The sequence below is a fragment of the Ixodes scapularis genome, unplaced genomic scaffold (assembly GCF_016920785.2).
Source record: "Ixodes scapularis isolate PalLabHiFi unplaced genomic scaffold, ASM1692078v2 PGA_scaffold0__279_contigs__length_252992795, whole genome shotgun sequence".
NCBI classification, from domain to species: Eukaryota; Metazoa; Arthropoda; class Arachnida; order Ixodida; family Ixodidae; genus Ixodes; species Ixodes scapularis.
The window spans coordinates 175372531-175385955 of NW_024609835.1; the positions used below are offsets into that span (position 1 = coordinate 175372531).

The 13425-nt window shown below is 50.8% G+C and overlaps 1 protein-coding gene and 1 non-coding gene across 3 annotated transcripts in view; one reads left to right on the forward strand and one right to left on the reverse strand.

Annotated features, from left to right (window-relative positions):
- LOC8026178 (transcription factor CP2-like protein 1) overlaps positions 1–13425 on the reverse strand; it is a 66881-nt gene that overhangs the window by 18891 nt on the left and 34565 nt on the right. Inside the window, exons 14-15 of one of the 2 annotated variants that reach the window (XM_029980652.4) lie at positions 9606–9675; positions 2071–2185 (exon numbers count right to left, since the gene is read on the reverse strand). In XM_029980652.4, the coding sequence (XP_029836512.2) occupies positions 2071–2185; positions 9606–9675 (185 nt within the window). Of the gene's footprint in view, positions 1–2070; positions 2189–9605; positions 9676–13425 lie in introns of both variants that reach the window. The other variant, XM_029980651.4, reaches the window with a different exon arrangement.
- Positions 470–552, forward strand: Trnac-aca. Its single transcript has one exon. It is a non-coding gene; the product is annotated as a tRNA-Cys (tRNA).

The following is a 13425-nucleotide window of genomic DNA, read 5'->3' on the forward strand; positions in this document are numbered from 1 at the left end:
TCCAAGAAACCCGGTTTGGGAACCCAGAGAGGGGAACGAGAATTTAATAAGAGCAAAGAACTGACTTTCAGACCATGCCGCGGCCTGCGACTGGTGTTCCTACCAGACTTACACAATTGTAAGTCAACGTTTTCTCACTAGACGACAGTGAAACAAAACTAAAATTGTACAACACTTCCCACCACGTGTATTACAAAAAAAAAGATGACCACATCTCTACGTGGCGAATGATGTTGATTGGGGCGAAGCTCTGGTGGTGCTGATGATACTGATTTTTTCAGCATTTGACCGCAGCGCCCTCTCGTCTATAAACGTTGAGCCAATACATGCAAAGTTTAACGCGATTATATACGCATTTGACCACAGCGCCCTCTCCTGTATAGACGTTGAGCGGCTACATGCAACGTTTCATCCATGACGTCCCCAGCTCTTGAGTTACTACCACATCTCAGAGCCCCCTACTCGTCTTGCGTGTCGTGGCCGAGTGGTTAAGGCAATGGACTACAAAGCCATTGGAGTCTCCCCGCACAGGTTCGAATCCCGTCGACTGCGCAAATATTTTTTCTTTTTGAAGACAGATGGGATGGCAATCGATATGAGCACGGACGCCGGACAAGGCTAGACCCTAAAGAGCTTCGCCCCTCAAAAAACACAGATCAGCAATGTGGCAATAAAAAAGCTCTTTTAAGGTGCCCCAAAGACATGAATTCAGGCAGGAGGGTGAGCTGCATTGCCAAGTTGCTCCCCGGACTGTCTGGATGTGCAATCTTGTGATCAATTAACTTAAAAATACAAGTAAAAAAAAAATAGTTTTGCAAAAAAGATTGAGGAATTGCACAATGTGTGGGTAAGGTTCTCTTCGGGCACCAAAAAGCTCGACCTTGCAAATAAATGAAAGGGATGAGCAATAAGACTACAGACTCCACAAACTCATTAAAAACTAGAGTTTGCAGTAATCAAACCCTAATAAATCAAGCTCTAATAATTCAAAAACTGACGGGACCACATTGCTCCATCCACAAATAATTTAATTGCTTCTTTTTTTTTCTATTGCAACCACAGACCACAGAATCCCATTGGTTACTTACCTTGACATATTACTGAAGAATCCCATTGCTGCCGAAACCATTCACATAACAAACATATTTCCCATTTGCATTGACTTCGTTATAAACAGTTCGACTGCATATCATTTTCTTGCCAGAGCCAGCGATTAAAACGAAATAACCGACACTTAAATGCCAATCCCATGCATTCCACCGGGCAAATTAATGAAAATGACGGCCCTCCCCGCTTTGCTGGGAGCAGCCGGGAGCTCATGTGCATGCGCTCACGCTTCTCTCTGCGCCGCAGGCTAATTGGCTCACTCAGGAGGGATGTGTTACGGTGGCAAGATCATGAACTGGCCAAACTTTCCCACTATACAAATCTAAACCAAACGTTTTTAGAGCACAGCTCTTCGGCGCCCGTTTCCGGCTTAAGCGGTGTCGCCGTCGCCGTCGGCGTAACCGCGCGGTGTGTTATGGGTAAATTTTCCCGAAGGAACCCGAGGTCCTCCCGAAGGACCTCGGGTTCCTTTGGGAGGGCCTCAGGAGAACCTTGGGTTTCTTCGGGAGGACCTCGGGAGGACTTCGAGTTCCTTCGGGAGGACCTCGGGAAGACCCCGGGTTCCTTCGGGAGGACCTCGGGTTCCTTTGAGAGGACCTTGGGTACCTTCGGTGACCTCGGGGAGAGGGGGTCACGGGACCCCCCTCCCCGAGGCCACATGACCCCCCTCCCCGAGGTCACGTGACCCCCCCCTCCAAGGTCAGGTGACCCCCCGAAGGAGATTGGAGAATGAGGGGGGAGGAGGAGGTGCATAGCCTCTCCTCAGTACCCTTCCCTCCTCCTCCTCCTCAAGAGCCGCACTCTAATTCGGCATTTCAGGAAATGTAAACGGCTTTCACTCTTTTCTTTTTTTGTAAGAGGGGGTGGGGTGGGTGGGGTAAGGTGGGGTGGGGGAGTGAAGAACAGTTGGCTATGGAGCTGGACATGGTAAGTGGTCAAGCTGACATCGAGCCAGGAACTTACCTGAAAAGCTAGAGAAGGTGCGAACAAAACCAGCAAAACGGTTCTGGTGAAGCCACTGGGATGTCTCAGATGCAGTGGCGTCTGATGACAGCTGGCAGCTGGGTGACAGATAGTTCTGCTGCGAGGAAGAAAAAAAAAAGGGCGCATCAGCTTGGTTGCTTACTAAGATCCTTCTACACAAAGATAAAAAATAGAACAATAAGGAACGGGGTCCAAATAAGAGTGAAAATAAGATATGGCAATCTCCTAAACTTTTGGAGCAAAAACAACCCGTGCAACAAACAACAACCACATGTAAGCCCACAGCGCAAGACTAACCAGCTGCACGTTTTCTGCAAAATACCGTCAATACAGTCGAATCTCGTTAATTGAAACTCGAGGGGGACCGAAAATTTGTTTGAATAAAGCAAAGTTTGAATTACCGAGAGTTTCCTCCCATATAGATGCATAGATATAGGATAAGACCTGCATGTTAGTTTGGATTATCCGTAAGTTTGAATTATCGAGATTCGACCATACTATGCTGATCATTCAAGCCAGAGCCATGTAGGTCGTACTCAGATTAAAAAGGCAACCTGTGCCGGGAGGCTAACTATTGTCACGGGTGGTGACCAAAAAAACAATAGATGAACAGGAAGAAATAAGCGTTTAATGTGGCGAACTTGTGCCAAAAATAAAAGAGTACAAAAGATAATAACAAAGCGTCGCGGGCGTCGAAATCGGCGAAACCGCAGGATCGAGCGCTGGGGCGAGACTGACTCGACATGGTCGCGGGCGGCCTCTTATCTAGAGTGCGTCGCTATCTCGAAGATTCGGCGAAAGCGGTTCGAGCGTCGTGTGATCGGGGCGAGAATGAACACGCACTTTCTAGAAAACAAAAGCAGGGATAAATGATAGAAGTTACGTGTGCCACATGAATAAACGGGAACTTTCTGGAGGACCGTGACCGAGCGTTGCTTTCTCAGCCTTGCTCGCGGCATTACACCCCCTTTAAAAGTGCATCACCCCGATGCAGTGTAAAACAAAACAAAGCAAATAAAAAGAACGGTAAACTAAAGAGTATTTGGAATACGTAAGGTCCACTGTCCTATCAAGCGTAGTACGGCTTCATGCGCACGACGTGGACGACTTCTGGTCGTGGAGGGCGGCGTGATGAAGTCCGTGTTCCGTCGGGCATCACCTCGTAGTTCAGATCCCCGAGTCGACGAAGCACTTTGTAGGGTCCAAAGTAACGTTTCAGGAGCTTCTCGCTGAGACCGCGGCGGCGAATCGGTGTCCACACCCACACCCTGTCTCCGGGCTGGAAGTGGATGTCCCGACGACGAAGGTTGTAGCGGCCAGTGTCGACACGTTGTTGAGCCTGAATCCGAAGTCTGGCGAGCTGACGGACTTCTTCTGCCCTTTGGGCAACCACCTGGGCGTCGTCGCTTGTGTCGACAGCCGCTTCGTGGGGTAACATAGCGTCCAGCATTGTCGTTACCTTGCGCCCATGCACCAGCTGAAAGGGTGTCATTCCGGTGGTCTCTTGTACGGCCGTGTTGTAGGCAAATGTGACGTACGGCAGCTCCTCGTCCCATGTCTTGTGCTCCACGTCGACGTACATGGAGATCATGTCGGCGATGGTCTTGTTGAGTCTCTCCGTTAGCCCGTTGGTCTGCGGGTGGTACGCCGTGGTGCGGCGATGGCTGGTGTGGCTGAGACGAAGGACTTCTTGCGTCAGCTGGGCCATGAATGATGATCCACGGTCTGAGATCAGGACTTCGGGAGCGCCGTGCCGGAGGACGATGGATTCAATGAAAAACTTGGCAACTTCCACAGCAGTTCCGGAAGGAAGGGCTTTCGTTTCGGCATACCGCGTGAGATAATCAGTGGCGACGATGATCCAGCGATTTCCCGACGTCGACGGCGGAAAAGGGCCAAGTAGATCCATTCCGATCTGCTGGAAGGGTGCTGTTGGCGGAGGAATTGACTGCAAGAGTGCCGGCCTCGTCGGAGGTTTCTTTCGTCGCTGGCATTCATGACATGATCGCGTGTACAGGTGGGCGGTTTTGGGGAGTTTGGGCCAGTAATACTTTTCACGAATATGTGCCAGGGTCCGGCTGTAACCAAGGTGTCCGGACGTCGGGTCGTCGTGGCAGGCTTGAAAGATCTCCTCCCGAAGGTCGGTCGGGATTACTAGCAGCCATGGCGAGTTGTTGTTCCCGAAGTTCTCTTTGTAGAGTACACCTTGTCTAATGGCGAAGGTCGGCAGCGCTCGTGAAAAAACACGTGGCAAGGCACTCCCGCGCCCTTCCAGGTGCTCTATTAGTGCGCGCAGCTCAGGATCGTCTCGTTGACGCCGGGCCATGTCGTCGATGTTCACTGCGCCCAGAAAACACTCGTCGTCGCTGCTGCCGGAAGGTGTTGCGACGGGAGCTCTGGACAGGCAGTCGGCGTCGCTGTGCTTGCGGCCTGACTTGTAGACGACGGTCATGTTGAACTCTTGTAGTCGGAGACTCCACCGCGCGAGGCGTCCTGACGGGTCCTTGAGGTTCGCAAGCCAGCAGAGCGAGTGGTGGTCCGTGACTACCCGGAACGGGCTCCCGTATAAGTACGGACGAAACTTCGTGATTGCCCAGACGACCGCAAGGCATTCTTTCTCAGTCGTGGAGTAATTTCTCTCCGCCTTGGTCAATGTCCGACTTGCGTAGGCAATGACTCGCTCGGTGCCTTCTTGTACTTGAACCAAAACCGCGCCAAGCCCTGCGTTACTTGCGTCTGTGTGAATCTCGGTTTCCGCATCCTGGTCGAAATGTTCAAGAACAGGAGGAGTCTGCAGTCGTCGCTTCAGCTCGTCAAATGCCTGCTGCTGTTCATCGGCCCATTCGAACTTCTCGGCGTCCTTCGTGAGGTGTGTGAGCGGTGCGGAAATTCTTGCGAAATCTCGAACGAAGCGCCGATAGTAGGCACATAGCCCAAGGAACCTTCGGACGGCCTTCTTGTCTCTTGGCGCTGGAAATGCTGCGACGGCACGAGTCTTCTCGGGGTCTGGGCGGACACCTTCGTTACTAACCACGTGGCCGAGGAACTTCAGTTCGTCATAAGCGAACCGACACTTTGACGGCTTCAGGGTGAGTCCGGCGGTCCGTATGGCTTGAAGAACTGCTCGGAGTCGTCGCAAGTGCTCGTCGAAGTCGCTGGAAAACACGACGACGTCGTCGAGGTAGACGAGACAGCTCTGCCACTTCAGTCCTGCCAGTACGGTGTCCATGACACGTTGGAAATTTGCTGGCGCCGTGCACAGTCCGAAGGGCATCACTTTGAACTCGTACAGTCCATCCGGCGTGACGAAGGCTGTCTTTTCTTGGTCCCTTTCGTCGACTTCGATCTGCCAGTAGCCGCTCTTCAGGTCCATCGATGAGAAATATCGAGAGTGGCGCAGCCGGTCTAGAGTGTCGTCGATGCGGGGGAGTGGGTAGACGTCTTTCTTCGTCACCGTGTTCAGCTGCCGGTAGTCTACACAGAACCTAAGCGTCCCGTCTTTCTTCTTAACCAGTACGACTGGAGAGGCCCATGGACTGCTTGAAGGTTGAATTATGTCGTCGTTCAGCATTTCTTGAACTTGCTCCTGGATCGCCTGCCTTTCTTTAACGGAGACTCTGTATGGCGATCGATGCACAGGGCGCGCGTCGTCCTCGGTAACGATGCGGTGCTTCGCAACGGTGGTTTGGCGCACCTTCGACGACGTGGCAAAGCAGTCGCGGTATTCGGCGAGAAGGTTAATCAACTGTCGTCGTTTCGGGCCCGGGAGTTTAGGGTCAATGTCGAGCTGCGCTGGCGACGCACTGTCTTGCTGAGGTGGCGAGAATTCGTCAGTAATAGCGGCGACAGCGGCGGAGTTTTGGAGTTCCTCGACCTGGCCCACGGCTGCACCTTTTGTGAGGTGTTGCGCTTCATTTCGGAAGTTCGTGACGAGGACCACAGTGCGGCCATCCTGAAGTTCAGCAACTCCTCTTGCGACGCCTATTCCTCTTCCCAGAAGCAACTGGAGGCTTCCTTCGAGCAGAACTTCGCTGCAGAAATCTTCAGTGATACCGACGGGTACGAAAACACTCGACCGCGGCGGTAAGTTCACGTGGCTGGCGAGGACTCGGACCGCAGATGACGTCGCTTTGGGTTCCTCTGGTGGTGAAACAGGCTTTCGCAGCGTCAACCGGTTTGCTCCGAGGTCGATGACGGCGCCATACTCGCAGAGGAAGTCCATTCCGAGGATAACGTCCCTCGAACAGTCTTGCAGAACGACGAACTTTACAGGGCACGTCTCACCGTGGATCTCGACGCGAGCGGTGCATCGCCCGACTGGTGTGATTAGGCGCCCACCGGCGGTTCGTATTTGAGGTCCATCCCACGGCGTCGTGACTTTTCGAAGGCGGCGGGAGAGCCTCCCACTCAAAACTGAGTAGTCTGCTCCGGTGTCCACGAGTGCCGATGCGTCGTGGCCGTCGATGATGACGTTTAGGTTGTTGGACACCGTTTCAGGAGCGTCGTTTCGGTCTCCGGTAGCGTTCGAGTGGGGGCCCTCCGACGTTCGTGGAGGATGTTGGCGTCGGTCGTCTTCGGCAACTCCACCTCCAGAGGTTGCCGCGCCTAGTTTCCCCGGCGTGGAGCGAGGGGCGACAGGCTTTCACGTCGGGGTCGGTGCATCGGCGAAGCTGGACGTCGTGGTGAAGGCGATCGGAACTCTCGGCGGGACGCAGGCTCGGGGGACTGGGGTCGTCGCAAGTACTCGTCGATCTCCCGAGGGCGTTCACCATACCTGGGACGCGGGTCGCTTGGGTGGAATCCGCGCAGCCCGAGTCGTCGGTATGGGCATCGGCGGTACACATGGTCAGCTTCCTTGCAGTGGTAACACAGCGGGCGTCGGTCGGCCGTCCTCCAGACGTCTGTCTTCCTCGGCGCAGGTCGGTCTGGGTGAACGTGCGCCTGATCTTCCTGTCATCGGGGATACTGCGGCGTTGGGGCGTCTCTTCGGGGTGGCGCCGCGGCTTGGCGGGGAGCTTGCGGCGGTCGTCGGGCTATGGCAGCGTAGCTCAACGTCGGTTCCTGCGGTGCCACCGTGGTGACGGGAACCTCTGGTTGGAGCGCCCGTTGTACTTCCTCGCGCACAGCCTCGGCAATGGAAAGTGTCGCTGGACGACTTGCGGCTGGCAGCAACTGGCGGAGTTCCTCCCGGACGACCTCCCGGATAATTTCGCGGATATCCGTACCAGGAGCGTGCTCGCCGCCAAGCAGCGCGGTTGCAGCGACACTTGGATGTCGCTGGTAGTGGGAAGCGCGCGCTTGGAGGGCGCGCTCGATGTTTGTCGCCTCGGTGACGAAGGCTTCGACGGTGCCCGGCGGGTTGCGCACGAGGCCTCCAAAGATGTCGTCTCTCACCCCGCGCATGAGGACCCGCAGCTTCTTGTCGTCTGCGGCTCGTGCGTCGGCACGGGCGCTCAGGCGGAGGACATCTTCTATGAAGCTTGTGATGCTTTCGCCGGGGCCCTGCGTTCGAATTCGGAGGAGATCTTCTGCCTTCTCCCGTCGGTGTAGGGTGGCGAACGTCCGCTGCAACTCGGCCACACAGATGTCCCACGACGTAAGCGAAGCCTCGTGATTCTCGAACCAATGCCTCGCAGTACCCTCCAGCGAAAAGTAGAGGTTCTGGAGGCACTGCTCCGCAGTCCATCCGTTGTGCCGCGCCACACGCTTGTAGTGCTTGATCCAGTCTTCGACATCCTCGTGGATCTCGCCGTGGAAGGGAGTCGGAGTACGGGGAGCGGCGGGCAGGTAGATGACGGCAGGAGCGGCGGGGGTCGGCGACTGGTCGGCCATCGTCGGCTTCGTTGGCTGCTTGGTCGTGGGCGGCAGAAGTCCGAATTCCGGGTGTAGGCCTTGGGTGCGACGACTGAACCGGATCTCGGTAGTGCCTTCGTCGGTTCTTCGTGGGCTTGGCGTCGGACTTGCACTGCGAACCCTCGGAAAGGAACGCTGCACGGGCATGCGTTACCCAGCACCTCCACCAATATGTCACGGGTGGTGACCAAAAAAACAATAGATGAACAGGAAGAAATAAACGTTTAATGTGGCGAACTTGTGCCAAAAATAAAAGAGTACAAAAGATAATAACAAAGCGTCGCGGGCGTCGAAATCGGCGAAACCGCAGGATCGAGCGCTGGGGCGAGACTGACTCGACATGGTCGCGGGCGGCCTCTTATCTAGAGTGCGTCGCTATCTCGAAGATTCGGCGAAAGCGGTTCGAGCGTCGCGTGATCGGGGCGAGAATGAACACGCACTTTCTAGAAAACAAAAGCAGGGATAAATGATAGAAGTTACGTGTGGCACATGAATAAACGGGTACTTTCTGGAGGACCGTGACCGAGCGTTGCTTTCTCAGCCTTGCTCGCGGCACTATGATCATGTGCTCTGAACCTCGGCACAGACGCTATCCAAGCCTCAACGTTGTCGGTGCTTCGTCATTTACTGGACCCCTTCCGTGTGTTGCAATGATTGGCGTCTATGAGCTCTGTGGGAAAGTCAAGGCCTGTTCACACACTTGCATTTCTATGACCGACCGAGACAAGACCGAGTTTTAAGCCTCTTGTGACAGCTTACGACCGGCTGCATTGCTGCGCAGCCAGTCGTAAGCTGTCACAAGAGGAATCCGGACTTGTCTCAGTCGGTCATGGTCAAATGCAAATGTGTGAACGGACCTTTAATATGCAGGCTCTGTTCAATAAAGGTTCATGCATTTTCAAGTAATTATGGTAATTATTCTCAAAACCATCAATTACCATTCGGGTCTTTTGAACACAAGTTACTAGCTCTTGCTATGTTTTATCCAACCCTCCTGACCTTTTTCAGGCTGACTAAATTCCCTGACAATGTCATGTGTTCACTGATGATAGACAATATCAGTCCCTGCATCTAATGAAGAAAATAAGAGACTGAATCAAAAGGTTAAATGTTCCTTCCATTACAGCTCAAAACCCGAATGTTCGACAGATGTCATTTTGCTTCCACTGATCCCCATAGTCGCAACTGCAAAGTGATGCATGCTGCTATTGATTATGGCAGTGATTTACAGACAACCCCGGTAATGTGCGCGGCCCACTTTGCACAATTGAGCATAGGCAAGTATCATAAAAAGTCAAAGGACTACCTTCTCTCCCCTCTCATTTTGATTGTTTGCTTCTGAAAGAGAACACATGCCACAATCGGTAATCTCTCTTACCAGAAAAGAATGTTATCCAGTAAATGCTATAGCTAGCTTTTACTCAGCTAAAACCCATTTGCCACTCTGAGTAGGCAGTACAGGCATGTCTCGTCAATTCAAAGCTCGTTAATATACAGTGATGTCTCACTAATATGTCCATATTAATGAGACCTCACTGTAGTATCATTTACTCACTCCCTTTTTTGTGAGTGGAGTGTAAGGAGGGCACTGTATGCAACCAGATGTTTCTGTGCCTTTGACCCCGTACGCCTGAAAAATGGCTAGCATTTCGTGAGCTCACCGGAGAAGAGAGGGATGCATCGGACACCTCTAGCACGTCGCTTGTGGAACTCCCTGGTGTCCCTGGGTTCCTGAAAGAAGAAAGAAAGAGATATTCCTGCAACAGCAGGCTGGCTCTCAGTTGCTGTATGCAGTTGCATAACCCAGCCATTCTCCTTTTTGGTTTCTCCGCAATGCTTCTTCGTCAGCATTCACAAACCACCGGACAACTTGGGAAAGTACACAGTCCCGCGGTATATGTGTCTAAAATGCACAGCTAATGTTAGAGCATTTGATTACCCTGCTTACCCGAACATGGGTCAAACCTATGCCACACAGGACACCGAGAGCCAATCATTGTGATTTCGAGCATGCGAATATCACGCACAGTGTCCCAGAACAGGCCCCTTTTTTTTTTACAAAATTTTAGAAAGTCAACCATTGGCTTCCGAGTGCTTAATGGGGAAAGCAGAAGCACGGGTGTTGTTCATGAAAAGGCTGAACTATAATTGGATAATGCAGAAGAATGTAAAGTGACCACAAACCAGACATAGCCAGGTGTCAAAAGTGCTAATCTTACTACAGTGAAAGCTTGTTAATTCACACCTCAATAAACCGAATGTTTAGATAATTTGCACCAACATCATGGTCCGACCACGCTGCAGAAGTTCATGTATAAAATAACCACACTAACCCTCTCACACTTTGGCTCTGCCACTGACGATCCGAACTATGTGCCACTATAAGTGACTGCATTGGTAGTGCCACTTACAACTAGACGGTGCCACCTGCCACCCGACTCAAAGAGTTCCATGTGCTGCCATATCTGTCCATCGTTTAGAGCTGCGTCTTTTTGCGCTTCCATCGGTTCAGCCATTTAGCTTTGACCGTTCTTTGCTCCCTTTGCTCGCTCTTTGTGATCCGAGTCCAAGAGCCAAGCCATGATACGGACAGTCCTAGGTTACATGCTGTGCTACATTGCCATTTCGTGATGTTGTTATCGGTCATGAAGTTGACACTAGCGGTTTTTAAATGTGTGTTTGTGGCACGAGCACTTGCACTAGACAAGCATGTTTTAAAGCAAGGGTCTCCAAGCTTTTTGACTAAGGGGCCACATTGGGAACCTGTCACAGTCACAAGGCTCGAAAAATAAATAAGATTGCATAAATGAGAAAATACTAAATAAATAAGCCTAAATAAGCGTTTGAATATAAAAAATAAACTAGAGCAATACACATAAAAATATGCAAGGTGGATGAATACCGTATAAACTTGTGTAAGGGCCGCACTATTTTTTTCCCGATTTGAGGGCAAATTTTGAAAATGCAACCCACACACGAATAAAAAAAAAAAAATATGTATCCACATTTTGAAATGAACGTACATGAGCGTGCTCAGCTGCACTGGTCGAAAACGCCTTCACTCCGGAATCCGGACTGAATCGTAAGTCGGATTTAATTAGTTTACATACTGCGCAATACAAATCTTTTTTTTTTGTACTTGATAGCATGCGCAGCAACTTTCGACTTGAATCCCGTATGACTGTTGAAGTGGTACTTGCCCATAGCTCTGAATATGCAAAAAGGCGGACAAATCGCGACGCTTTGACATGAATCGAAGAACAAAAGAAAACCTCCCCAGAGCATACAGTGGCGTTCAGAAACCCGAGTGCATGCGCGAGCCGAGCCTGCTGAACCCCCATTCCTCGCGCTTGCCATGGAAGCTGACATATCCTTTATCTTTTCTCAATGTCTTCTGGCTGCAACACAGCCGCATCCCGACGGTGCGGCCGACCACGATCGAGGTCGGCAGCCATTGTGCCATACCGTGATACGGATGAGTGGAGAGCAAATATCGGGGATGCGGAGACGTGCTGCTACTTGCTCAGGCGGTGGCTAGCGCCACCTAGTGATATATATTCATAGAAACTTTCATGCATTACAGTCGGCGCGCCTCAAAAACAAGGGGGTGCGGCGCATACACGAATAATTTCTCTAATTTTTTTTTTGCAATATTTTGTCTTAAATACGGGTTGGTGCGGCCCTTACACGAGATTATACGGTACATAGACTATTTTTAAATGCTATATGTTACTCATTATGACATTACAAAATAATTATAACCCAGACAACTCACCTGGCATAAATCAAAGCACATAGAAACTCTGGCATTTTAACACAGGGCAGAAGACTAATCTCAATGCTAGATCTGATGATGATAATATGCAAGAGTTATGACACAGATCACAGTTCAGTGGTTCTCAACTATTGTTGTTTAGCGGACCCCAGGCGGATTGGCGGAGATGATGGAGGACCCCGTTCGTGGTGAGGAGAAGGGTAAGGTGAAGGGTACTAATTATGATAGTAATTTAATAAATGGATATAACTAAGGGCTAGTGTGAAGTAGACTTGTCTTACTAACATACATACGAGAACTCAATTGAAAATTGGAATGTTTCCTCTCAACCTTGGAAAATACAACTTTTATTGTCAGGCTTGACTGATGAGGCTGGGCTTCGCGGACCCCTTTGTGGACCACAAGGGGTCCATTTTAGAACCACTGTCAGAGCTAAACAGACATGAAACAGAGAACTACGATTAGTAATGCTAGTGACGACGATAAACAGTATGGCAAGAGAACCTGCATTTTGATGCAATTTTCTTTCATCATTTTTTAAATCTTTGCTTAAGCTTTTGAATCGCGCTGCGACGGCGCTTTTTTGAAGATTTCTTTTACACACGCTTCTTCGTGCGTTTGCAGTTGTGGGCCGTGCGCCGGGCGTCACTGGAAAGACCGCTGCCATTTGCGGGCTGAACTGAGCGCCTCCGCAAGCTGGATCTGGCCCGTGGGCCGGGGTTTGGAGACCCCTGTTTTAAAGCTAGGTGTACGGGCCAGCTCGCAGCTGTCGCCTTTCATGCCCCATCAACTCAAAATCCCTGAAATCACGTAGCAGTGACAATTATGAAACATTTCCATCAAAAAGAGGAACAAAAAATGGTACAGCTTAGTATGGCCATCTTCGTTGCGGTTAACAAAGATGTTCCACGTCGAGCGCCTCACTCTCCGCTGCATTCAGATACAGTGCCTGACGACCATCACTTTCCAAAAAAATTAAGCAGGTCATAACAGGTTCTCTTGATAAATAAAAGATGGCAGCTCTTAGCATCCCCAGGCTTACCCAGCACCAAACATGGCCTTTTTTGTATGACTTTTATTTCTTCCAACTTCGTTTAATTTAAGCCCTTTTTAGCACCCCCTCGAAATTAAAATTAACAAGCTTTTATGGTAATACTGTAAAGAGCCTCATTGTATCCATACTCTACCAGTACCCTACAAAAACTGTAAACACAAACTCCTATTCCTAGGGGAATGTCCCACAGGGGAAACGCTTGCGTAGCAAGAGCAGAAGAAAAACTATGACACCATGCTCAACGTTTTCCGGTACGCCCAAGAACAAGAGGTGTCGCAGGACAAGCCAGGCTCGTCTCTGGAGGTTAAAAGCGTAACACTCTGGTTAAGTCATTTGGTAATGCAAGAACCCCAATTTAACAACAAAGACCATCCCAAATCTAAGGCCACAAACTAAACTCCTTCTTTCTTCAGATAGCTACAAAACTCTTTTCCTATAAAGATGGAGTTGAAGCTGCGTGGCAACAATGGGAGCCTCCAGACGCAATGAAATGAAACACAGAATGCAAGACAAGGACTCCTGGTTGCCTCCTCTTCGAGCTTTCCCGATGGAAACAGGTTACCGTATTTTTGCGATTCTAAGCACCCCCCCCACCCTCCACACTTTCAAACATAAACACCTGAAAAAAAGTTTGCATGCGAATGTAAGCATC